The sequence below is a fragment of the Glycine soja genome, chromosome 17 (genome assembly GCF_004193775.1).
Source record: "Glycine soja cultivar W05 chromosome 17, ASM419377v2, whole genome shotgun sequence".
NCBI lineage: Eukaryota > Viridiplantae > Streptophyta > Magnoliopsida > Fabales > Fabaceae > Glycine > Glycine soja.
The window spans coordinates 30,954,008-30,978,434 of NC_041018.1; the positions used below are offsets into that span (position 1 = coordinate 30,954,008).

The 24,427-nt window shown below is 32.5% G+C and overlaps 1 protein-coding gene across 2 annotated transcripts; it reads left to right on the forward strand.

The window, feature by feature from the left end:
• The first annotated feature begins 20,037 nt into the window (after window positions 1-20,037).
• LOC114393581 (serine/arginine-rich splicing factor RSZ22-like) lies at window positions 20,038-23,733 on the forward strand. Of its 2 annotated transcripts, none has more exons than XM_028354933.1 (6): window positions 20,038-20,173; window positions 20,387-20,489; window positions 20,922-21,010; window positions 22,213-22,420; window positions 22,787-22,900; window positions 23,388-23,733. In XM_028354933.1, the coding sequence occupies exons 2-6, from the start codon at window positions 20,401-20,403 to the stop codon at window positions 23,422-23,424; spliced, it is 537 nt and encodes a 178-aa protein (XP_028210734.1). In that variant the 5' UTR covers window positions 20,038-20,173; window positions 20,387-20,400; the 3' UTR covers window positions 23,425-23,733. The 2 variants fall into 2 exon arrangements, with proteins under 2 accessions (XP_028210734.1, XP_028210735.1); XM_028354934.1 differs by having other exon boundaries at window positions 22,796-22,900.
• Window positions 23,734-24,427: the final 694 nt, after the last annotated feature.

Genomic DNA, 24,427 nt, shown 5'->3' on the forward strand with positions numbered 1-24,427 from the left:
TTATGTGAGCAATTCTTTTATGCCATAACCGTGGATCATCATCTTTGCTAAGAAAGCAATGATTGTTTTCTAGTTTTATGCTTAAGTCTATCATGTAAACATTATTAACTCTATGTCCTACATGCTTTATATTAATGTCATGCTTATGTTCTATAAGACATTTCTGAGAATCAAATGATACTAGATAGCCTTTGTCGCATAATTGACTAACGCTAAGCAGGCTGTGCTTAAGGCCTTCAACAAGTAGAACATTTTCAATGGAGTTTGAAGAATTTGTACCTATTTTACCAACTTAATGGATTCTTCCTTTGTTGTTGTCACCATATGTTTCATGCCCGCTTTTCTTTGGAGAGATATGTGTAAACTTTGATGCATCTCCAGTCATATGTTTTGAGCATCCGCTATCTATGTACCACTTCTTTCTCAAAGATACCTACATAATCAAGTTTTTGACTTAGGTACCCAAACTTTATTGGGTCCTTGTATGTTAGTATAAACTGAGGATCCTTTTGGGACCCATATCATTTTAATGTTGCTGTAATTTTTCTTGATGTAGCAAGTTGATATGCCATGTCCTCTTCTTCCACAGTAAAAACAAGTAATAGAATTAGAATTACATTTTTGTGTGGAAGTAGAGAAGTTTTTATGAAACTTTTGTTGTTTTTCATATTTATACCCTAGTCCATTCTTATTGGAAACATATCTTTGTTTACTTAATATAACATCTAAATTATTTTTACTATAAGAATTTTGCAAGTGAATTTTTCAACTCTTTAATTTCTTTTTCATATTTTTCACAACAACTGCAAGAATCTGATATTTTCTTGTCAGAAATAGTGGAGATATTAACTTTTTCATTTGTTTTAGAAATTGAGACTTCATTTCTAAGATGATCTAATTCTTTGTTTAATTTTGAAATTGCATTTTCTAAATTTGAAATTGTTTTCTTAGAAGATGAAACTAACTTTGCAAGTTTAATTGACTCTTTATGCAGATCAGCAAATGCATCTTGCAATTCATCAAAAGAAATAGATAAGTTATTTGAAGATGTTACCTCTTCATCACTTTCATAACTTTTAGCCATAAGGCAGAGATTTATCTCTTCATTTTCTAAATCTTCAGAAGATTCCATATCGTTTTGATCCCATGTGATGTATGCTTTCTTCAGTTTCTTTTCATTAAGATTTTTCTTTTCAGATTTCTCCATCTTTTTCTTGAAGATGGGACAATCAACCCTCAGATGTCCAGGTTGATTGCATTCAAAGCATTTTAACGTAGAGGATGAAGTTTCTGTCCTTCTCTTTGATTTTAAATTGGGTCGCCTCTGATTTCCTCTTACTTTAAGAAACTTGTTGAATCTTTTTACAAAAAGACTTAGATCATCATCATCATCTGGATCATTTTCCTGATCACTTTCTTCTTGAATTGAGGATGATGCTTTAAGAGCAATTCCTTTCTTTTTCTTGTCATTTTCTTCATGTTGGTGTAATCGCAATAATTCCATCTCGTGTTCCTGTAACTTTCCAAATAAAGTGACAAGGGACATGTTAGACAAATCTCTTGATTCAGTAATGGCCGTTACTGTAGGTTGCCATTCTCTACTTAAACATCTTAACACCTTGTTTATGAGATCCTCATTTTGAAATTCTTTACCTAAGGCTGCTAGATGATTTACTATATATGTAAATCTCTTTTGCATGCTTTGAATATTTTCATTTGCATTCATTCTAAATAGTTCATACTCATGAGTTAGTGCATTTTTCCTAGATCTTTTAACATCTGTAGTTCCTTCATGTGTTAATCGAAGAGTGTCCCACATTTCCTTAGCACTCTTACAATTTGAAACCCTGAAATATTCATCTATTCCCAGGGCAGATGTTATTATGTTTTTGGCTTTTAAATTGTATTGTACTCGTTTTCTATCCTCTTCAGACCATCTATCTCTAGGTTTTTCTATTGTTATACTTTCACTTGATGAACTGCCATCTATTGTAACTCTTTCTACTGTGGTGGGTATATAAGGCCCTATTTCTATGGCTTCCCAAATATTTAGGTCTATTGTCTCAATAAAAATTTGCATTCGGGTTTTCCAGTAATGGTAACCCTCTCCATTAAAGATTGGTCTGAAAAAAACACTTGTTGTTCTGAAAAACTCTGAGCAAATTCGTGTTCTAAGTCACATATATATAGACCATTGGTGGTCATGTAAAAACTTTTTGAGAAGTTGTGACTCTTAGAAATATTTTTCTGAAAATCTTGTCTGGTAATCGATTACAGGATTTGTGTAATCGATTACAGCTTTTAAAATTTGAATTAAAACGTTTATTAACTGCTGGTAATTGATGACCAAGATTGTGTAATCGATTACACAGTCTAAAATTTGAATTCAAATTTTTGGTAGCTGTTGTAAAGCATATTTGGCCACTGGTAATCGATTACATCCTCTGGTAATCGATTACCAGAGAGTAAATCCTTTGAAAAGCACTTTTTAATTTAATTACTTGGCCAAACCTTTTGCTAATTCAATTAGGAATTCCCTTCCTAATATACTAGTGATCATCTTGATGTTGTGACTTGTATTCTTGAAGTATTGTTTTGAATTTAAACTTGAAAAGCCCATTTGCATCAATTGCATCATATCATCATGATCATCATCAAAACACCAAAGACATTTGCATCGACACTTTCACCAAAACAATGCATAAATACTTAAGAGTGCATTTGGATAGAGAATTTTAACTGAGAAAAGTAATTTATCAGAAAATTTAAATTTCTTCAATCAAAAATTCATTGTTTGGATGTTTTTTTATGAAGAATTTAAATTTTTGGAATTTTAAAACAGAATTTTAAGCAACTAAAAATGTGGAATTTTAATTTCCTTCTAAAATGTGAGAAATTGAAATTGTATTCTTGATAGAAGAACCTTCTAAAATGTTTGTGTATTTTCTTTATAACCTTCATCCTCTCTTCTGCCTGAAAGTTCTTGAAATTCCGTTCTCGAACTCGCGACTCTTCCCTCACGTTGATGATCATCTTCTTCAAGAAACACCGTCTGAGTTCACTGAGCGTTGATCGGGTGTGGGGGTAGTGGGACACATAGAACTGCACCAGCCAGTCAGGGAAGCAGTCGTCACTACCTATCACGTGATGGAAGTGCTCGCTGACACAGAGGGCCTGGGCCATGCCTTGCGTCATTGATTGAATGTTGTGGTTGGGTATGGTGATGTACGTTGTTGTGTCCTGGTTTCCCTGTGACTCCCCTTGCCACATTAATATTCTTTTCTTTGGAAGCACACCAACCATATTTTCTCTTCTTTTTGCATTCATTTTCTTTCACCCTCACAATTTTAATTTTTTTATCCAAATACAAAATTTTGAAAATAAAAGAATTTCAATTGAATTATTTGAAATTCTTAGAATTTAAAATTTTTCAAAATTTTAAATTCTCTCATCCAAACACACTATAAATGAATATGTATATATATTAACCAGTATACATCATTGACATGACAAAAAGTAAATTAGTTTATACATATATCTAATTTTGTGATTTACATGCCCAAATCAAGAGAATTACGGAACCAACTACAGAGGAGTTGATAACAAAACACAACTCTCTCCCAAAATAATCTCAACGTCATTACGTCGTCTTAGTGGCTCCAACAAAAGAATCTTTCTCAACATCATCTATTGTTGTTCATCTGCTCCCACGAATGAAGGTTCGCGATCATTACAGGTACCAACCACACGGTACAAAAATTGCAAGGGTGAATTTATTATAAAAGAAATCATCAAAATATCAATTAACAATGATTAGCAAGAAAACAATAACAAATACCATAATCATACACAAATATCCATCAGTTCAACATACACTTAACAACTAGTCATCAATGTTTCCACAATTCCAATCAATCATGCTCAATATGATGCATGCATTTGACCTAACTTTCAAATGCAATGTGGTACCATTTATTAGGAAATAGCCTAAGTGTGTCTACGCGACACTCACACTTAGGAAAAATAGGCAGTAAGTGTCGAGGTCACCTCATCATGCACAGGCACCCCTCCCCCCCCCCCCCCCCCCCCACTCCCATGGTGATTAGCCTGAGTCACAAGGGAGTTCCAAATCGAGTGACATGCCCCCAAATACAAGTATTTTCCCTCATGAAAAACTAGAAGTAATTATTCACAAAGTTTATACTATTTCTATGCAGTATAAAGGACACATGGACACCATCAATGCACTGACCATGAATAATTAAATATTCTAAGTCATTCCATTCTCTCTCCAAGGATGCTTAAAACTCTTTAACCACTCTATTTCCCCCCACCAGAGACACCCAACTTGGTCACTACACCCCCCATTTACATACACAACATACAACATCATCTCATCTCAATGTCATTATAATCATCAACATCATCTCGTCTCAATATCATCATCAACATCAACATCATCTCATCTCAATATCATTATCGATATCAACATCATCTCATCTCTATGTTATCAACATCGTTAGTAATCGCATTCCACATATATATACATAAATTTTTATGTCTAGGATTCACACTCCTCAAGTCTTCAGACAACACAAGTCTCATGCAACAACAATATCATTCACAATTTCAATCATCAATAACAATTAAACTGTATCCCATTAGTCAAAAACAAAGTTTTTCTTGAAAATCAAGATGCAACAAGGACATACATACATTACTATGGTTGGGTTCCTTGACCCTAACTACAATGTCAAAGTGGTAAACCAAAATAAACTACCCTCACCCATCGTTATCTCTCCATCGACTCCTCTCTAGGTCGTTCGGAGGTCTCTCATGTGGAAGCAAAGCTACCATGATGATTCACCAAGATGTTTTGATGATGCCAAAGCTCAAAGATTTGTTTCAAGATTAAAGAGTCAAGCATTCAAGATTCCACTCAAAGATTCAAGAATCAAATGAAGAAATCAAGAAGCATTAAGCCAAGTCAAAGTAGGTAGTAAAAAGTATTTTTCAAAAAATATCAAATAGCACACTTTTTGTTTGAAAAAGGATTTTCTAAAATCTTCTAAGTTACCAGAGTTTTTACTCTCTGGTAATTAATTACCATTTGGTAGTAATTGATTACCAGTGATCAGGATGGTTTTCAAACTGGTTTTTACAAAGGAGTAATCGATTATTAGTGCTTTGCAACGTTCCAAAATGATTTTAAAATAGTGTAATCGATTACACTATATTAGTAATCGATTACAAGTGAATCTGAACGTTGAAATTCAAATCCAATTGTGAAGAGTCACAACTTTTCATAAAATATATTGTGTAATCGATTACACCATTATGGTAATCGATTACCAGTGAATGCTTTTGAAGAAAATGTTAAGAGTTATAACTCTTAACATGGTTTTCTCAAAAGGTATCAATGTTCTATAAATATAAGACCTTGGCACGCATTTTATATATACAATAAAACAAAGAAAACACATCTGAATACACAGAGCTTTCCACTGCTTTTCTCTTGCAAAACCTTTTCCAAATTCATTGTAAGTTTTTGTTCAATCTTTCCTTGAAGAAAGGAAAATTCTGCAAAAACAAAAATTGTACTATCCTTCTATTTTTCTCTTCGTCTTTTTTCCTTCTCCCTCTTGCCAAAAGAATTCAAAGAACTAACCGTCTGAGAATTCTTTTGATTTCCCAAACAAAGAATTCAAAGAACTAACCGTCTGAGAATTCTTTGCCCAAACACTGAATTCAAAGAACTAACCGTTTGAGAATTCTGTGTAAGAAGCGGGTAGCTTCTTGGTTGTAATAGTGAACACAAGAGAGGGTACATCCTTTGTGGTTCACTTCAAGTAGAGGTTACATCTATTTGGTTGTTCAAAGAGAACAAGGGAGGGTACATCCTTTGTGGCTCTTTGCTTGTAAAGGATTTTACAAGGTTATTGGAATTCTCAAGAATCGTGGGTTGCTTGGGAACTGGATGTAGGCACGGGTCGTTGCCAAACCATTATAAAACTTGTGTTTGCTTTCTTCTTCCCTACGCTCTTTACTTTTCCTCTGTGCACTTTTTATTTCTGCTTTACTTTTGTCCAAGTTATTGTTTCTGTTCTTTACTTTCTTATAACTTAGAAGTAAAGCCTAATTGAATCTAGTAACATTAAGAAGGATAAATTTTTAATTAGTCAAGACACGTTCATAATTAATTTAATCCCCCCTTCTTAATTATTCCGACGCCACTTGTTCCAACAAGTGGTATCAGAGCAGGTTTCTTGTAGAAAGTTTCACAATTTCAAGATCAATGGCCTCCTCAAATTTTCTGTTCTCTGAAGGAAACTCCATCCATAGGCCTCCTATCTTTAATGGACAGGGTTACCACTATTGGAAAACCCGTATGCAAATCTTCATTGAAGCAATAGATTTGAACATTTGGGAAGCCATAGAAATAGGACCTTATGTACCCACCATAATAGATGGAAGCACATCAACATGCACAACAATACAAAAACCTAGAGATAAATGGTCTGGAGAAGATAGAAGAAGAGTTCAATATAATCTTAAAGCCAAAAAGATCATTACTTCTGCCCTAGGAATAGATGAATATTTAGAGTCTCAAACTGTACAAGTGCCAAGGAGATGTGGGACACACTTCAACTCACACATGAGGGCACAACTGATGTTAAGAGATCTAGGATTAATACTCTAACCCATGAATATGAATTATTTAGGATGAACACAAATGAGAACATCCAAAGCATGCAGAAAAGATTCACACACATAGTTAATCACCTTGCCTCCTTAGGAAAAACCTTTCCCAATGAAGATTTAATTAATAAAGTTTCGAGATGCTTAAGTAGGGAATGGCAGCCCAAGGTAATTGCCATTTCTGAAAGTGAAGATCTTTCTTCTATGTCTCTAACCACACTCTTTGGCAAATTACAGGAACATGAGATGGAACTCCAACGGCTAAATCAAAATGAAGAAACCGACAAGAGGAAACAAAGCATAGCACTAAAAGCCTCCTTATCAATGCAAGAGGAAAATAAAGATGAAGAATCAGAAGATAAAGAAGACTTCTCACTTTTTGTGAAGAAGTTTCACAAATTTGTCAAGAATAAAAGAAGTGAGAGGCGTCAAAATTTCAACGATGGAAAAAGATTCCAAGAAGGCTCTCCAACTCTTAGATGCTACAAGTGCAACCAACTTGGTCACATCAAAGAAAATTGCCCCTCAAACAAGCAATGGCCTGAGAAGAATGATAAGAAAAGCCATGAAGAAAGAAGGACCAAGAAGGCTTACATCTCTTGGGATGACAATGATTCATCCGAAGGATCTGAAAAAGAGGAAATCAACCTTCTAACAAAAGACTATGAGAGTGAAGAGGACATCACTCAAAGGGGGTAAAATCATGATGACAATCTGATTTCCATTTCATTCCAATGATGAAGATCAAACATTCCAATCACAAAAAAGGTATTATCTTATCCAATTACTCAACTTAAGTGGTTCAGTTCATTAATTTTAAATTAAATTGTTAACATGATGACTAAATTTTTTTTTATTGTTTTGGGATTGCTTTTAAAATGATTGATTGTGTTCTTTGAACTTTCCAAGTTTTTAAATTTCCTTAAACAAATCTGAATGTTTGATGATGCCTGTGATTTATATCCTTCAATCCTTGTGTGATTCTTGTTTGATATGTTTGAATTACTTGATTGATTGCTTCGACTTTCCACTGCCACCATCCACTTAGATTATTATTATAGTTTATCGTATTTTCTATCTTTAAGCCATGTATTTGGCTATATTTTATGACATTATGTTAGTTATTTACTCTCTGAACATTGGTTATGTTTAAGTATTTGGTACTTAATTAGTTATGACTGAACTTGGTTATTTTGATTATATATGACTATTGTTATGTGTTTAAATTTGGTGTTATTTAAAATTATGCTTTATGTATGTTTTAAAATTGCTTATGTATGATTTTATTTTACGCACTTTGGCTTTTTTTTATGTTGCCAAAGGGGGGGGGGGGAGAAAAAGGGTATTTTAGAAATCAAGATATTATATTTACTAAGTTTTTAAAAATTAAGCTTAAACTCAAAAAGAAAGGGGGAGAATAAAGTGAGTGAACGACTAGAAAATAGCTTGTATGCATCTCTTGATTTCAGGTTTGTCATCATCAAAAAGGGGAGATTGTGGAAGCAAAGCTACCATGATGATTCACCAAGATGTTTTGATGATACCAAAGCTCAAAGAGTTGTTTCAAGATTAAAGAATCAAGCATTCAAGATTCCACTCAAAGATTCAAGAATCAAATGAAGAAATCAAGAAGCATCAAGCCAAGTCAAAGTAGGTAGTAAAATTTTTTCAAAAAACATCAAATAACACACTTTTTGTTTGAAAAAGGATTTTCTGAAATCTTCTAAGTTACCAGAGCTTTTACTCTCTGGTAATCGATTACCATTTGGTAGTAATCGATTACCAATGACCAAGATGGTTTTCAAACTGGTTTTTACAAAGGAGTAATCGATTACCATTTTCTAGTAATCGATTACTAGTGCTTTGCAATGTTTCAAAATAATTTTCAAATAGTGTAATCGATTACACTATATTAGTAATCGATTACAAGTGAATCTAAATGTTGGAATTCAAATCCAATTGTGAAGAGTCACAACTTTTCATAAAATACATTGTGTAATCGATTACACCATTATGGTAATTGATTACCAGTGAATGTTTTTGAAGAAAATGTTAAAAGTTATAACTCTTAACATGGTTTTCTCAAAAGGTATCAAGGTTCTATAAATATAAGACCTTGGCACGCATTTTATATATACAATAAAACAAAGAAAACACATCTGATTACACAGAGCTTTCCACTACTTTTCTCTTGCAAAACCTTTGCCAAATTCATTGTAAGTTTTTGTTCAATCTTTCCTTGAAGAAAGGAAAATTCTGCAAAAACAAAAACTGTGCTATCCTTCTATTTTTCTCTTCTTCTTCTTTCCTTCTCCCTCTTGCCAAAAGAATTCAAAGAACTAACCGTTTGAGAATTCTTTTGATTCCCCAAACAAAGAATTCAAAGAACTAACCGTCTGAGAATTCTTTTCCCAAACACTGAATTCAAAGAACTAACCGTTTGAGAATTCTGTGTAAGAAGGGGGTAGCTTCTTGGTTGTAATAGTGAACACAAGAGAGGGTACATCCTTTGTGGTTCGCTTTAAGTAGAGTGTACATCTACTTGGTTGTTCAAAGAGAACAAGGGAGGGTACATCCTTTGTGGCTCTTCGCTTGTAAAGGAAATTACAAAGTAATTGGAAATCTCAAGAACCGTGGGTTTCTTGGACACTGGATGTAGGCACGGGTCGTTATTGAATCAGTATAAAACTTGTGTTTGCTTTCTTCTTCCCTACGCTCTTTACTTTTATGTTGTGCACTTTTTATTTCCGCTTTACTTTTGTCTAAGTTATTATTTCTGTTCTTTACTTTCTCATAACTTAGTAGTAAAGCCTAATTAAATCTAGTAACATTAAGAAGAATAAATTTTAATTAGTCAAGACACGTTCATAATTAATTCAACCCCCTTCTTAATAATTTCGAGACCACTTGTTCCAACATCTCACATTCAAGTTCATGAGTCCAAACATAAAGTCCTATATTCCAAATCAAAGACAATTTAGTATAGATTTTAAGGGCAAGGTTAATATCAACATTTGGGTCAAATACCCATTCAATTTTAAAAGGGATAAAAATGATGTTTTTCGTTTCTACATCAAAGAGACGTCATTGTGAAATTCTGATCACGTCAATGTGACGGGGGTTTCATGAAAGTCACAAAAATGACATCAATTTTATATAAAAAAAGTAACTTTTACAATGTCTCATTTTCAAGGGTTTTCAAAGGAAGTGTAAAAACATTCTATTATGGTACTCAAAACACAAGAGATACTAAGAGAAGCTCAAACTAAGTAGGAGAAAGGCATAAAAGTCAATGTTACCTCAAAGAAACTATGAAAGGAAGGGTTGGGAGCTTGTTTCTCTACCAAATCCTTGAGGTGGATTCTGAGGATTCCGCTTCAATTAAAGTCTTCCTCTTCATGTGATGGTTCAGTGGCAAGCAACGACAGCTTGTGGTGGCCATTGGTGGTCATGGGTGATAGAAGGGGAGTTTCTAGGGTTTTTGGATGAAGTTTAGAGAGAGAGAGAGAGGAGGGTGAAAATTGTATTTTTCACGCTAAAGAACGTATTTATAATATGTAGATCTTGCTTAGCAAGTTCATCTCACTAAGAGAAATTCAACTTTTGGCGTTGAGTGCAACATTTTGCTCTGAGTGCAATTTCTCTATTGGCTGGAATTACGCTTAGCGCGTTGATCTCGCTGAGCGAATTATCTCCTCGAGTTGGAATTGCGTTTAGCGCGCTTGTCTCACTAAGAGAGATGTTCAAATTTGCAAATCCCAACGGTCAAAAGCACACATGGCTTGCGAACCTACAATTTAAATTTGAAGACGATCCAACGGTTAAAAAGTCTGGGATCATGGTTTTACTGGAACAAGTTTGGATAAAACTTGAAATCTCACAATTTCAACATACGTTAATCAAACTCCACATAACCTAACATCCACATCAAGCAATCACAAATAGCTAATTCAGAGAACACCTCAACTCATCCAAATCAATAAAATAACACAAAAAATACATTAAACATCAATTTTCAGTTAGTGAAATTTCAGGGTGTTAGGTTTCTTGTTGTCACATGACATTTCTTATATGATATGATGAATATGTTGGATTTATCTCTTAATATTTGGTTAGTGATAGATGTACATGAATGGTTGATATATCCTTTATTGTATTATTTATCTACTATTATAGAAGTTATATGATCAGCTACATTTCCATAATATATGTGTATATACACCAAATATTCTTTTAGAATTGAATAAATACAACAATATATTTTTGTTAAAAAATAAAATAAAAATATATTATCAACATTTTTTATTTAGTTTTTTTAATTTCATATGGGAAATTAAAATTAAAAGATAGATAAATAATAGAGCAAATTATAGCAACACCCTTGAGGTTTCGTGTAATTACACACATAATCCCATTTTTTTTATTTTCCTACACTAACCCCATTTTCTAGGTTAATTGGATTCCTCCTTAAAGATATATTTACATTTGAGTAACTATTTTTTATACTATTTTAAGATGTGATGCACTTAATAGAATGTATTTAAGTTTGAGTTTGAAGAGAAAAGGTGCATTTCATTCATTGATTGTCAAAAACAGCTAAGGGAAAACAATACTTGATCAAAACATAACAAAATAAGATTAATGAGCATAAGTGATTAATGTGATGAAGTTCTGATTGAATTATTTGTGTATTATACGAGTTTGATCCTTAGCAGAAACAATTCTTGACCCGAATTTACTTATCTCGTGGTTGAACTTTGGATTAGTTAGGATCTTTTTCCACCAATAAATCGGAGGATTAAGATAAAAAAAAATAAAAGCATAATAAGAAATATATAGTTAACAAAAAAAAGTAAACAACTTAGGGACTTAATCCTCATTTAGCCTTTCTTAGGTGTTCCCTTTAGATCCTAATGATCTCACCCATCTTGAGTAGAACATTTGTCTCAAAGGTAAACAAAGTCTTGAGCTCTTCATGTTGTCTTCAACAACTTGTCTATCTTTTTCTCCAGCAACAACACCAACTATAGCTTCTTCACCCACTTGAGTAATGATGTCCACAACCCATCCATCATAAGTTTTCTTAAGCCCAATTTGCTCGAGGGCTTCCATGGTAATCTCATGTACAAGCCTAGTGAAGTCACTAACTTCCTTGATAACATCTTGGTTTGGTCAATCAATATAAAATCAACACAACATATGGAAACTTGTAACCTGATAATTTTCTTGCTTTCAAGATATTTTCCATAACCACAACATGCCAATCAACCTTGATGTTATTTTTCAGAGCAAACATCAACATCAAGTTTTCATTAATCAATTGAGAATGATTGTTTTCCTGGATGTGAACACCCAGGAAATCACATTCAAAAAATAGTAGAAAAAATACTAGTGAGTATCACCTCAAAGGCTGGAATAGTTACTCATCCTTCCATTAAACAAATAAACAACTAACGGGTGTCACATAATAGTAGAGACAAAAATAATGATTGTAAGATTTTGAGGGATGAAAATTAAAGATCTGTTTTTTACAAAATCAAAATCAATATCCATTCATTTAATAGAGATAAAAAAAATATATTTAACCCTAAAAAGTATCTAACTAATTCTCTCTTTATCTAAATTAGAATTATTATCTTAAATGATAGCGGATTTAGGAACTATTCTTCAACGATTTTTTATTTATTCAATGAGAGCATTTCTAGTATATTTTTCTTAACTTATCATTTTTAATTTATTTTTTATCTTTATTTTTGAATCAAATTTCAATATTTTTAAAATAAATTATCAATAGATAAAAATAATCCTATATCACAATATAGATTATATATCAAATTTAAAATATAAAATATTTATTTTTGATTATAATATAATCCACATATCTAAAAAATATTTATTTATTATAGTTTTCAATTATATAAAATAAATTTTATCCTTTGCATTATGCATGCTAAAATACTATAGTTTTAATTAGGGGTGTTCATAAAACGATCTAATACAATGAAAATAAAAAAATAATCCAAAAAATTGACAACCAAATAAATAAAAATGGAATGAACCAAAAATTTGAAAAATTGAATTTTTTTTTATTGGATTGGATTGAATTTTGGGTTTGATTTTAAAAGGAAAATGCTATATCCACTTCATTATTTTCTAAGTCCATTCCCATTACCTATTTTAATTTGATTATGACTTAAATGACCTTCTTTTTTCAAACCTTGTTCTTTCCCCACATTGTCACACACTCCCTCCCCTGTGATAATACATTCCTTCGAAGGCAACGAAACACTTCCCCTCTTTTATTATAATTGTTACTTTCTTTCACTTCCTTTATGACCTCTAATTCAATATTTTGCTTCAATCTTCCTTGCTTGCTTGGTCTCTTTGTACAACATTAGTGTTTTTTCACCATCAAGCTCTCAAACATGATATGCTTGTGCTCCTTTGTTATTTTTGCATAATTAAAAGAAATAAAGTTGTGAAGGAAAGAAAAATTAAAATTAATCTTGACACAATATTTTTTAAATGAATTTATTTTAAAATTCCTTAAATTAGTTTCTGAAATACTATTTTACATTTTTTATTCTGAAAAATACTTTCCAAAAAAAATTTAAAATAATATTCTAGAAACTACTTTCTAGACCTTTCTATATTGTATTCCAAGAAATAGTTTATAGTATTTTGTTTTAGGTTTTATATTCTGAAAATTACTTTCTAGAAATAAAAAACTAAAACACAATTTGAGAAATTACTTTTTGGAATAGTGATATAAGGGTATTTCAGTTATAAAGAGTATTTATGATAGTAAAAAATTTAAATAAAAATAAAGGGAAGTACATATATCATTTGCCTTTTAAAACCCCATTATATATATATATATATATATATATAAAGGAGAGATGAAATTATACTGGTGTAACTTCGATAACTATAACTATTAGACCATTCTATGATTTTCAATTGAATAACATTATCTTAAAAATTACCAATGGATTGAAAGTTTCTTTCACATAGATCGCATATGTAAAATTTCATATTAATCTAAAATAATTTGTTACCTCCTTCTTATAAATTAAAATCAATGCAATATAAACATTTCAACATATACTAAAATATGGATCATTGATTATCTTCTTGTTATTGTTCAATTTTCACAAAATTTAACACAAACGATCTTAGATCGTAGTAATATGTAGATATAATTTAATGTTGATTTAACAAAAACTATGACATAACACACACACGCATGCACGCGCACACACACGCACACACAAATAAGAATTGTTTTAGTAAATGCCTTTTACAACGACTGATGTTCGGTTGATCTCTTAAGCATACAATACCTTGGATACAAGGACCTTAAAGATGTCTGCAGATTTGAGATCAAAACATTGACACTAGAAGGAGGGCCTAAGCCACTCTTGACCCTTAATCTCAATTGGGGAACTTGTTTTAGTAGCCACAAAGTCTCACGTCGCTTAGGAGTCGAGGCCATGAGTCGTTTATAAACACCCTCTTGAGACGCCTTTTACAAGGATAAAATTGAGATGGTCGACTTAACACCTAGGTAGACAATAACTCGAATACGGAGATCCGAACGATGCCCACAAATTTGAGGTCGAAACACCAAATATTATTTTAATTTTTTTAATTTAAATATTATTTTAAATGATGAAATATGCTGAAAAAATTTGAACATAACTTTATAATAACATTTTTAATAATTTTTTAGAGCATATATATATATATATTATAGAGATTTTATTGTTTTACTTTATTTTTTTAGTTTTTAAAAATGTAAGTATATTAGTTTAATAGTTAAATAATTTACACAACAAACTTATACTTATATATTTAATTAAAAAATATTTTATTCTTAATTTTTATTATAATTTTTGTTATTATTTATTATATATTATTTGAAATAAAGATAATGAATATATCAATTTATAATTTAGTTAAAATTGTAGTGGTTAATTAAAATTATAACAAAATAGTTTAGCGGTTACTTATAGGTTTTTCTGGACTTGATAAAATTTGACAAAAATGAGATGGATATTAAATTTTTAAAACTGAACCTAAACCCACCCAATTTTTTGCGGAGAGGAGGTTTGGCTCTCTCCATTCTATAAATTTTAAACACCATATATATATATATATATATATATTTTTTTTCTTTGTTGAATATTCCCACCCTTTTAGCATTTTTGGAGAACTTAAATATTTAATTATGTTTTTCTCAATATAAAATCTTAATTTTGTAATAAAAGTATTTTAAACATGCTTGGAAATGATATTCATAATTGGTGTGAATGCATTAGAATTTAAAGGCATGTGAAAAAAACATTGTAATAGGTCCGTTTGTTTAAAATAAAATAAAAAATATTTCCAAAAAAGTGCTGTTAAAAAACAAATTTTAAGAAGTAGAAATTTTGCTTCATTTAAAAAGTAAAAAAATTCTTTTGTTAACCATACCAAGGGAAGGTAACAAAGTCACTGATTGGGTTGCAAGACTGGAGCTTCATATATTGGGCCTTTGAAGTTGTGTCAGCATTGCCCTAGCCATCTTGTTAACCTTGTTTTGGTTTGATGCCTTACCATGTGTTTGGATGGGAGATTTAAAAATTTATAGGAAATTCAAATGCATAACATTTTGATTGCCTTGATTTAAATTCTTTTCATTTTGTAAATATTTTGTTTGGATGAAGCAATTCAATTGTTTGTATTTTAATTTCCTTGTTTGGATAAAGTAATTCAATTTCAATGAAATTCAAATTTTTATTTTTAAACTTTTATTTAAAAATTAAAATTTCAATATTGAATGAAAATAAATATGAGTCATTTTTTAAATAGTTAAATATTCAAAATAAATTTAATGCTATACAATATTTAACAATCAATTTTTTTAATATTTAATAATTAAATAATAAAAATAATTTTAATGCTAAACAATTTTGAATCTTAAACAACATTCTTATAGTAAGACACAAAAAAAACTTGGATTAAACGATACTATGTAAATTTAAAGATGAATGATATGTAATTTCTTGTTCTTGTTAAAAAAAATTCAATTACCTAGTTTTGCAATAATTTTAAAAAACATATCAAAATTAAACAATTACGTAATTTAAAAACAAAATTCAAATATTAATATTAATTTCATTGTTCGTAAGAGAAGAACATACTTCAATCCATATCAAGACCTAAAATTATTGCAATTCAAACATATCCATTGTCCATCATTCTTAGTCTCTTGGCAATAGAGAAAAGTGTTAAACCATGATCAGGATTTACATGTAGAACATAGACACGCGATTCCACTAAGTTCACCTCATTTAACAAGTCACTGATATCACTTTCTGTGGCACCAAGAGGGAAAACAGCCTTGTAAGAGATCTTGGCACGTTTCCTTGACATTGCATCCCCCAAAACAGAAACTCCATTCCTTCCATTGTCATCATCTACGTAAATGGCAATTACCTTCTTCCATCTGTAATAATCAACAAAGTCTGCAATTGCATACATCTGAAAATAGTTGTTCTGAGTGGTGCAAACGAAATACGGATATTGTAGAGCAGATAAAGTGGGATCAGTTGCCCCAAATGATAAAAGAGGAACATGGAGTTCATTAACAACATGAGATATGACACATGAGCTATTCCAGATGACAGACACATCAAATATTCAATTAAATTTATTTCTAACCACACACATCAAATATTCACTTAGTGCATGTAAAATTACAAAACTATCCCTAATACAAAAACTAGTCTAGGTGCCCTAAAATATAAGGGCTGAAAAATCCTATATTTCTAAGGTACCCTACCTACATTATGGAGCCCTAAATACAAGGCCCAAAAATAATGAAACCTTAATCTAATATTTACAAAGATAAGCGGACTCGTACTTAGCCCATGGACCCAAAATCTACCCTAAGACTCATAAGAACCTTAGGACCTTCTCTTACATCTCTGGCCCAATCTACTTGGAGTCTTCTATCCAATACCTTTGCGGGATAGGATTGCATCAGTGCTTCCTGCTACCAAGTATAGTAGTTGTAAGTAAAAGCCATTTGGTTGGGTATTACTATAACATTGCGATATGTAGCCATTTTTTTGCTGACGAATAACAATGCCATTCAACTATGACTTGCCTTATATTTATCTTCCACCCTTTTACTATAACTTTGAACTAACAAAGTGCACTTTCCCTCTCCATTATGGTCCCAATGGCAAGTGGCAGCAGGACTTGATGAAAATGCCTGGATCAATTAAGGGCCTAAGTCAACTAATCTATTTGATTACCACAAATGTCTTGTTCTTTTCTCTCCCTATGTATATCCTGATATTAGACCAGGCCAAGTTAATGCTGGTACCATAAAGCTATTTTGGGCCTACAAATACAAATGTGTAACCTGATCACAAAACAAACTAAGATGGATAGACTCACAGGGCCAAACTAAGATTCTTGATTATATAACAAAACCCATCAGTTTTACAAACTCAAGGACATGGGAAAAACAAGAAAGCAAACCCTAACAACTCATTCCAGGGAGATAAAGCAACCTTCACCAGCCTCAACCCCAAAAGCATAACAAACAAAGCAACCACGCCAATAAAATCTCAGAAAGTCTTACTATTTCACAGTGGAGCTTACCCCAAATGATAGAATCTACTCCTCACCAACACCAACAAATAACCAAAATGCCAAATACACCAATTCCCTTGAACCCCCTAGAAAATCATGCACTTCGAGAAATTCAAACATATTTGTTTCTATATTTCTCTTTGATGCATATTCACAAACATATGGTGCTCACAACGTATCTCAACTCCAAGCCCATCCAATTTCACACCCACCAACATATCAAAATCATTAAAACAAAATAAATGAAATAGAAAACAAAACATAAATCAATAAAATCAACCCTTAAACCCCACATTGCATTACAAGACAGTAAATCATTCCCACAAATAAATAAATAGAGTATCCATTAACGCTGCCCTCCCCAAAATTTATTAAGGACAGAGCACAAACCAAAAACCCCAATCATAAAAAAAACCAGCTCAATGACGTTCAATTGCATGAACCTCGAAAATCGAAAACTCCTTGATAAAAATCGAAAAAATGGCGCAATAAACAATTAAGAAAAAAACGAAGAAAGTGATTGAAGAGAAAGAAGTGTGGAAAAGGAAGAGGCGATGGTGTGGGTCAATTAGGTGTAGCTCGTGACGTCGCGGAGGTGTAGCTCGTGACGCCACTTAGAGAGAGAGAGTTACAGAGAGGAGGTGTGGCTGAGAGGGAGAGAGAGCTGGTCTGCCATGAGATATTTTAATTCCTTTATTTTAGGTGAAAATTTGAAATGTTGTTAAGTTATATATTAAAATGCTTTATAAAAATGACAACATTTTAATTACTCTTTAAATATCTCATCCAAACAGATTATATTATAAAAAGATATTTTAATATCCTTATTAAAATACTTTATTTCTCTATCCAAACACATTGTAAGGTTATCTTGGGGGGTAGTTGAGAATAAAAAAAAACAAATGTACAAAAAAAGCTAATGCCAATGTGGCCAGGTGAGAGATTGGGGGATTGAAAAAAAATATTGAAACTTAAATCTCCTCTAAGAATCAAAGTGGCAACTAATTCATGCTAGACTTTCCACAAATTAATAAGCGTATTCATGGGGATAGGGTTGCTCTATTGTAATCATGGCCAAATTGTTGAAGAGTCTATCTTGCATGTAGTGAGAGATTGTCCTATGGGTTTCGATCGTCATATGGCTGCATTTACTTAGGGCTGATCATAGAGCAAATGTTTTTGGTCTTCGATCAATTTGATATGTGTATCAGTTTGATAGATATATGGAATTTCGTGGCCTGAGCCTTGGACCAATGCTTGTTACCGTATATGGTTTTGGAGAAATAAGTGTTTGCATGATCCGAAATTCCTAACTTTGTCAAGGCCTTCAAACCTTGGGAGGTTATTAAAGTTAATTATTGCCTAGCCTCCCGCTCTCCGAACGGAATTCAGGTAGTGCAATCCACCCCTACCGTTTCTAATCTTCAAGTTGGTTGGATTCCTCCTTCTCCAGGATGGATGTGTATAAACACATATAATGCTATGAAAAGGGATTTGGGTGTGGCGGGTGGTCGTGGTCTTCTAAGGGATCATTCTTGAACTTGGATGGGGGTTTTCTCTAAGATACTAGGCAATACTTCAGCTTATTTAGTAGAGTGCTGGGGAGTGTTCAAAGGGCTTTCTTCGCTCGTGCCAAGGATTTTAAATAGGTGGTGTTACAAGCAGGACCGATCCGATGACTTAAAATATTTTTAAAGATGTTGGATCTACGTAATATTTTTGCTAATATATGAAGTTTTTTTTTTACTTTATAAATACTAACAACAAATATTTTTTGCAAATGGACCTAAAGCGTAAAACTTTAATTACTTTACCCTAGGACCGTCTCTCACTACAAGTTAATTGCACCACGGTTATCAATAGCATGCCTAAAGATAGTCAGGAAAATGCCAGGGCTAAGGATAGAGATTGATTAAGGAGATAAAATGTTTACTTTCCTTGGATTGACAAGTTTAAGTTTTGCATGTTTATAAGGATAGTAATATGTGCGCTGATGCCATGGGCAATATGGTATGTTAGATGCAACATGTTAATTGTATTTAATCAAATCTGGAGTTAGCACACGTAAGGGTGAACGTGGTTAAGGTGGGTTCCTGAACTTCGCACGTCGAAGTGAAAGTGGTCTTTGTTAAGATGACAAAAATGAGATCGGTAAAATAAAGGATTCCGACGCTTAAGTACGTGAGACAAGAGAGTAAGTGAGAATATATGAAAATAGTACGAGAAAACCTGATACTTATAGAATAGAGATGAAGCTACAGATCCTTGTTGATAGGGATTGTTATGGTGAGATATGTACTTTTTTTAATTTCTAAAATTTAAAATTGATTTTTTATTCATAAATCTTGACAAATTATTCTTTCTAATCTCCAATCTCTTACATAATAAATTTATACTTTGTGGTGTTTTTTGCTATCATAATTAATTTTTATTTTTTAACTGCTTGAATTTATATTTATATTTTAAAATTGAGAGGGTTAAAAAATCACTAGAAAGTATTAAAACCACCACAAAAATATCAATTTATTATGTCATTGGCTAACAAAAAATAATATCAAAATTTAGGGACAAAAAAATCCCCCAGGAATTTAACAATAATCAAGCCTAACAAAACGTAAAACTATTTTTTTATAACAAATAAATCTAAACCTTCTTTAAAAAAAAATTAAATAAACTAACCAGTTTGTGCGTGACGACGGTCTGACGGATATCAATTTTCCCATATTCGTAAAGAAAAAGGGCCTTATAAAACCAAACGCTCCCCTTCCCTACGAGGCCGCTCACTCTCTAGGGTTTTTATTTCTCTCTTCTCTCTGCATCGCTTCAGGTTCAGATCTCTCTTCTCAGTTTCCGATTTTCCTCTTTACTTCCCTTTCAATTTAACCCTTTCTTTCTCCGCTCCAAACCCTAAAGTCCCTTCCTTTTCAATTTCCCCAATCTTTTGAAATCATTCTTCGAACCCTAAAAACATCTTTCACCGATTTTCATTTTCCCTTTGCAAATTCACCGTTTAAATTTAATTAATTTGCTTGATTTTCAGGTTCTTCTGAAAAGATGTCTCGCGTGTATGTTGGTAACTTGGATTCACGAGTCACCGAGAGAGATCTCGAAGACGAATTCCGTGTTTTCGGAGTTATTCGGAGGTAAATTAACTCGCTTTAATATTATTTCCTCTCAATTTCGTTTTGGATACTTCAATTTCTAAGTTTTGGTTGCAGTGATTTTTTTTTTTGTTTGGCTGTTTAGGTTTATTTTCGAAAAAAATTGATTTTGTGTTTAATATGCTGAAGACGCTTTAAATTTCCCCCTCAATTTTGCTTTTGGACACTTCAATTTCTCAGTTTTTGTCGCTGATTATTTTTTTTTCTTCATTTGCTATTTAGGTTTATTTTGAAAAAAATGATTGTTTAATAGACACTATGTTAAAGACGCATGGATTTTTCCCCTCAATTTTGTTTTTGACACTTCAAAATCTCGGTTTTTGTTGCAGTGGTTTTTATTTGTTTTGTTTTTCTAATAGGTCTATTTTTTGAAAAAAAAATGATTTTGTGTTTAATGCTATGTTATGTTTGCAGTGTTTGGGTTGCACGTAGACCACCTGGTTATGCTTTTATTGACTTTGATGACCGCAGAGATGCACAGGATGCTATCCGTGAATTGGATGGTATGTTTAGAAGAATTATGTTGTTGGAATGTAATAGAATTAAAATCAAAATTAAAATGTGCATATATATGTATATTTGCTACATTCTTCTTATCTGCTAATGTGTTATTGTTTTTCCCCCATGTTTTTTCCGGTTGATATGTTGAAGGGTTTTCCTCAACTAGCTAGTTAAGTCTTCTTTTTGGCCTATGGGGCAAGCAGATGCTGCTCTCTCTTTCTTCTACTTCTGCCTTGGCCTGCAGTAATGGTTTTTTCTTCGTTGTGTCTTCGTCAAAGTCTGCTGCTTTGTACAGTTTGACTACTTCTACTACTACTGCATGTAAAGAGAATTAAGAATGTGAACACAGGGGATTTGCACTGCTATCGCGAGCTACACTTCTGTTGCATAATGGGTTTGTTTTATGAGATGTGTGCTTCTACACTTAACCTATGGGGACCATGTGCGTGCTGCCTCTGTGCTGTATATGTTCCCTGTGGGCAATTTGTGTGCTCCAATAAGTTGTTAGCGACCAATGAACTTCTGAAAATATTATGGTAACACAATCATTGCTTTTTGTATGAACAACTATTGCCTCAATATGCCTTTATGATAATACTGTATTCTCGTGGATAATGTTGTATTTCAATTCATGCATTAATTTTTCCCCTCCACTTGAAATTGAAACCATCAAGAGGATCTTAGTCTACAAGGATTTGTTGAAAATTTGGTTCTTGATATATAGCTGATGATGTCAGTTGATCTGGATAAGCACATCTAGTGTAATAAGGTTTGGTTTATTATCATGGTATTATTTTCTTGGCACTTGTTTCAAGTGCATACTATCTACATTTTTTTTGAAACAAGTGATGCATATAACTATAAGCTTGTTATCACAAGCTAATCTAGGATTTTCTTAATTGTTTCATTTTACTGATATTTCTCTTAATCCTTAATGGGATGGTCAACAAGTTTAATGTGTTTGCAGGGCTGTGGTGCAATGCTCCCTATATTTCCTGTTTAATATCTATCTGTCTTTAAGCTAATGGCAATGTGTGTATTTCTGGTGGAAGTTGTTTCTCTTTTAGGGTTTAAATGTTTACAGTATTGAATACAGCTGCTGTTTTCATTCAACTAAGTATAGTAAATGTAGCTACTTGGATTACTATTATTTTTGTGTCACTTTTTTTTTATTGGGCCTTTTCATTTCTATTCTATGGAGCAGGCAAGAATGGTTGGAGGGTTGAGCTTTCTCACAACTCTAGAGGTGGAGGTGGTGGTCGTGGTGGTCGCTCTGGTGGTTCTGATTTGAAATGTTACGAGTGTGGTGAACCTGGTCATTTTGCTCGTGAATGTCGCATGCGTGGTGGTTCAGGAAGACGCCGTAGCCGTAGTCCACCCAGATTCCGTAGGAGCCCAAGTTATGGGCGAAGGTCAGATTGTTTTCCTATATTTTCTTTTGATCCTATGTGCAGTATATGAGAATTTGTATTTTCCTGAAGACTATTTTATATTTGTCTTCAATGATCATTTAGTGAAAATTGTCTGTTGAACCGCCTGCTTTCATAACAAAAATGATTTGTGCTTTGAAATTTAATTTTGTTATTTGTAATTATAAGTAGTGAACATTTGGAAATATGTTATTTACAATTTTTTTTAGAATTTTGCGATTCTATGATAAATTAGTACTTTATAATCTCTTGTTATTAAATGGTTGGGTGTGTTTGTATGATTTTGTGATAATAATTTTATCTTGTAAATCTTTATGTTCTTTTCTCACCTTTCTTTTGTATGACTAGGAGTTACAGTCCTCGTGGGCGGTCCCCTAGGCGCCGTAGTTTGTCACCTCGTGGACGTAGCTACAGCAGGTCACCTCCTTATCGTGGGCGTGAGGAGGTCCCATATGCTAATGGGTAGGTTTCTTCTGTCTGGAATTATGTTGACCTTTAATTATATTATTATTTGGTCAAATATGTTTTATTTATCAAGGTTATTTTTTAACTCTGGGATGGACCTGATTTTTCAATATGCATTTTATTCTGGTATGTTGTAAAATGTTTTGCTTAATTTTTTGTTTGAAAAAATTATTTTTCTAGAGAGTTGAGCCTAATTTGTGTTGAGATGAATTTAAAGTGGCGAAAGGGTATTGTCATGCTTTGGATCCCATCCCTGCCTTGCAGTTCTGATACTCTCCCCCTGTTCATACTTGCCACTGTACTTTGTTTGATGTATTTAATGTGTCTGTTTGGCAAAGGAATAATATTATTTTTCTTTTAAAGGGATCCTACTACATGCCATATTATTTTCTTTTTTGCTTGAGTTGACTAGTTATTAGTTCTGCAATCAATATTCATTGTTGCATGTTTGTACTGACATGTGATGCTTCTAAATAATATGCAGAAATGGCCTTAGGGAACGACGCAGAAGCAGAAGTTGATTTTGAGACTTGGTATCTGTGATTGTTAAGAGAATAGTGAGATTTTGTTAATCTATAGTGGTGCTTAGACTGAAGTATGAGTCTATTTTGTTGGGCAAGGCCCTGAGTTTCTACTCTTGGATTGTATTCGTTAGTTTCTTTATGTCAAAGCTTGTGTTTAATTTATTTGCAGAATACTTGTAGTTTCATTGCAGGTAATGATCTTGTTAAGGTTGTTGCTACTAGTATGTTAAATAGAGTTCCAGATCTTTGCAGAATACTTGTAGTTTCATTGCAGACTGAAGTATATGCTTTTCTTCTCTTTTGAGATTTCTTCTGGTACTGTTTCATTGGTTTTTAAAATGATCTTGTTGAGGGTTGGGCTTCACTGCCTGTGATGTTTGCGTGCTCAAATTCTATTGGCATTTATTTTTAATTATAAGGGGTTAACAACCTGCATCAAATATTTCTGGCAGGTGCTTGTATCTGTTCTACTGGAATTGAACTTTTGAACTTTTTCATGACAATATGTATAACTTAAGGGGAAATGCTTTTCTTAAATAGATAAGTGAAAAGTTAATTTGAAAGAGATTGTAATTCCAATGCTTTTTGAAGCGTTGGAAATTAGTCTCCCCTTGCTAGCAATAATAATAATACTTATAAATGGAAGAACTGCTTAATTTTATCTTTACTTTGAAAAAAATTCTCATCTTCATTGCTGATGCCATAGGGTCTATTTTTGTTGAGGTCCATTCTAAATCTCATGTAGAACAGGAATTGTAGATTTTGAAGGATGGCCGTTTTGGGCGTTGAAACATCATTTAATTCCCATTGGCCATCCATCTCCTGATGATTTTGACACTAAATTACCCAATGTTAGCTGCCCATCAATTATGTAGTTTGTCCTTTATAACCTCTTCAAATGATAAGTTCAAAATCTTGTAAGGCAACTTGATACAATTAAAACTGGTTCACATTTTTTCAACATAAAAAAAAGAAGAGCAAATTATAGCAACTGCCCCTA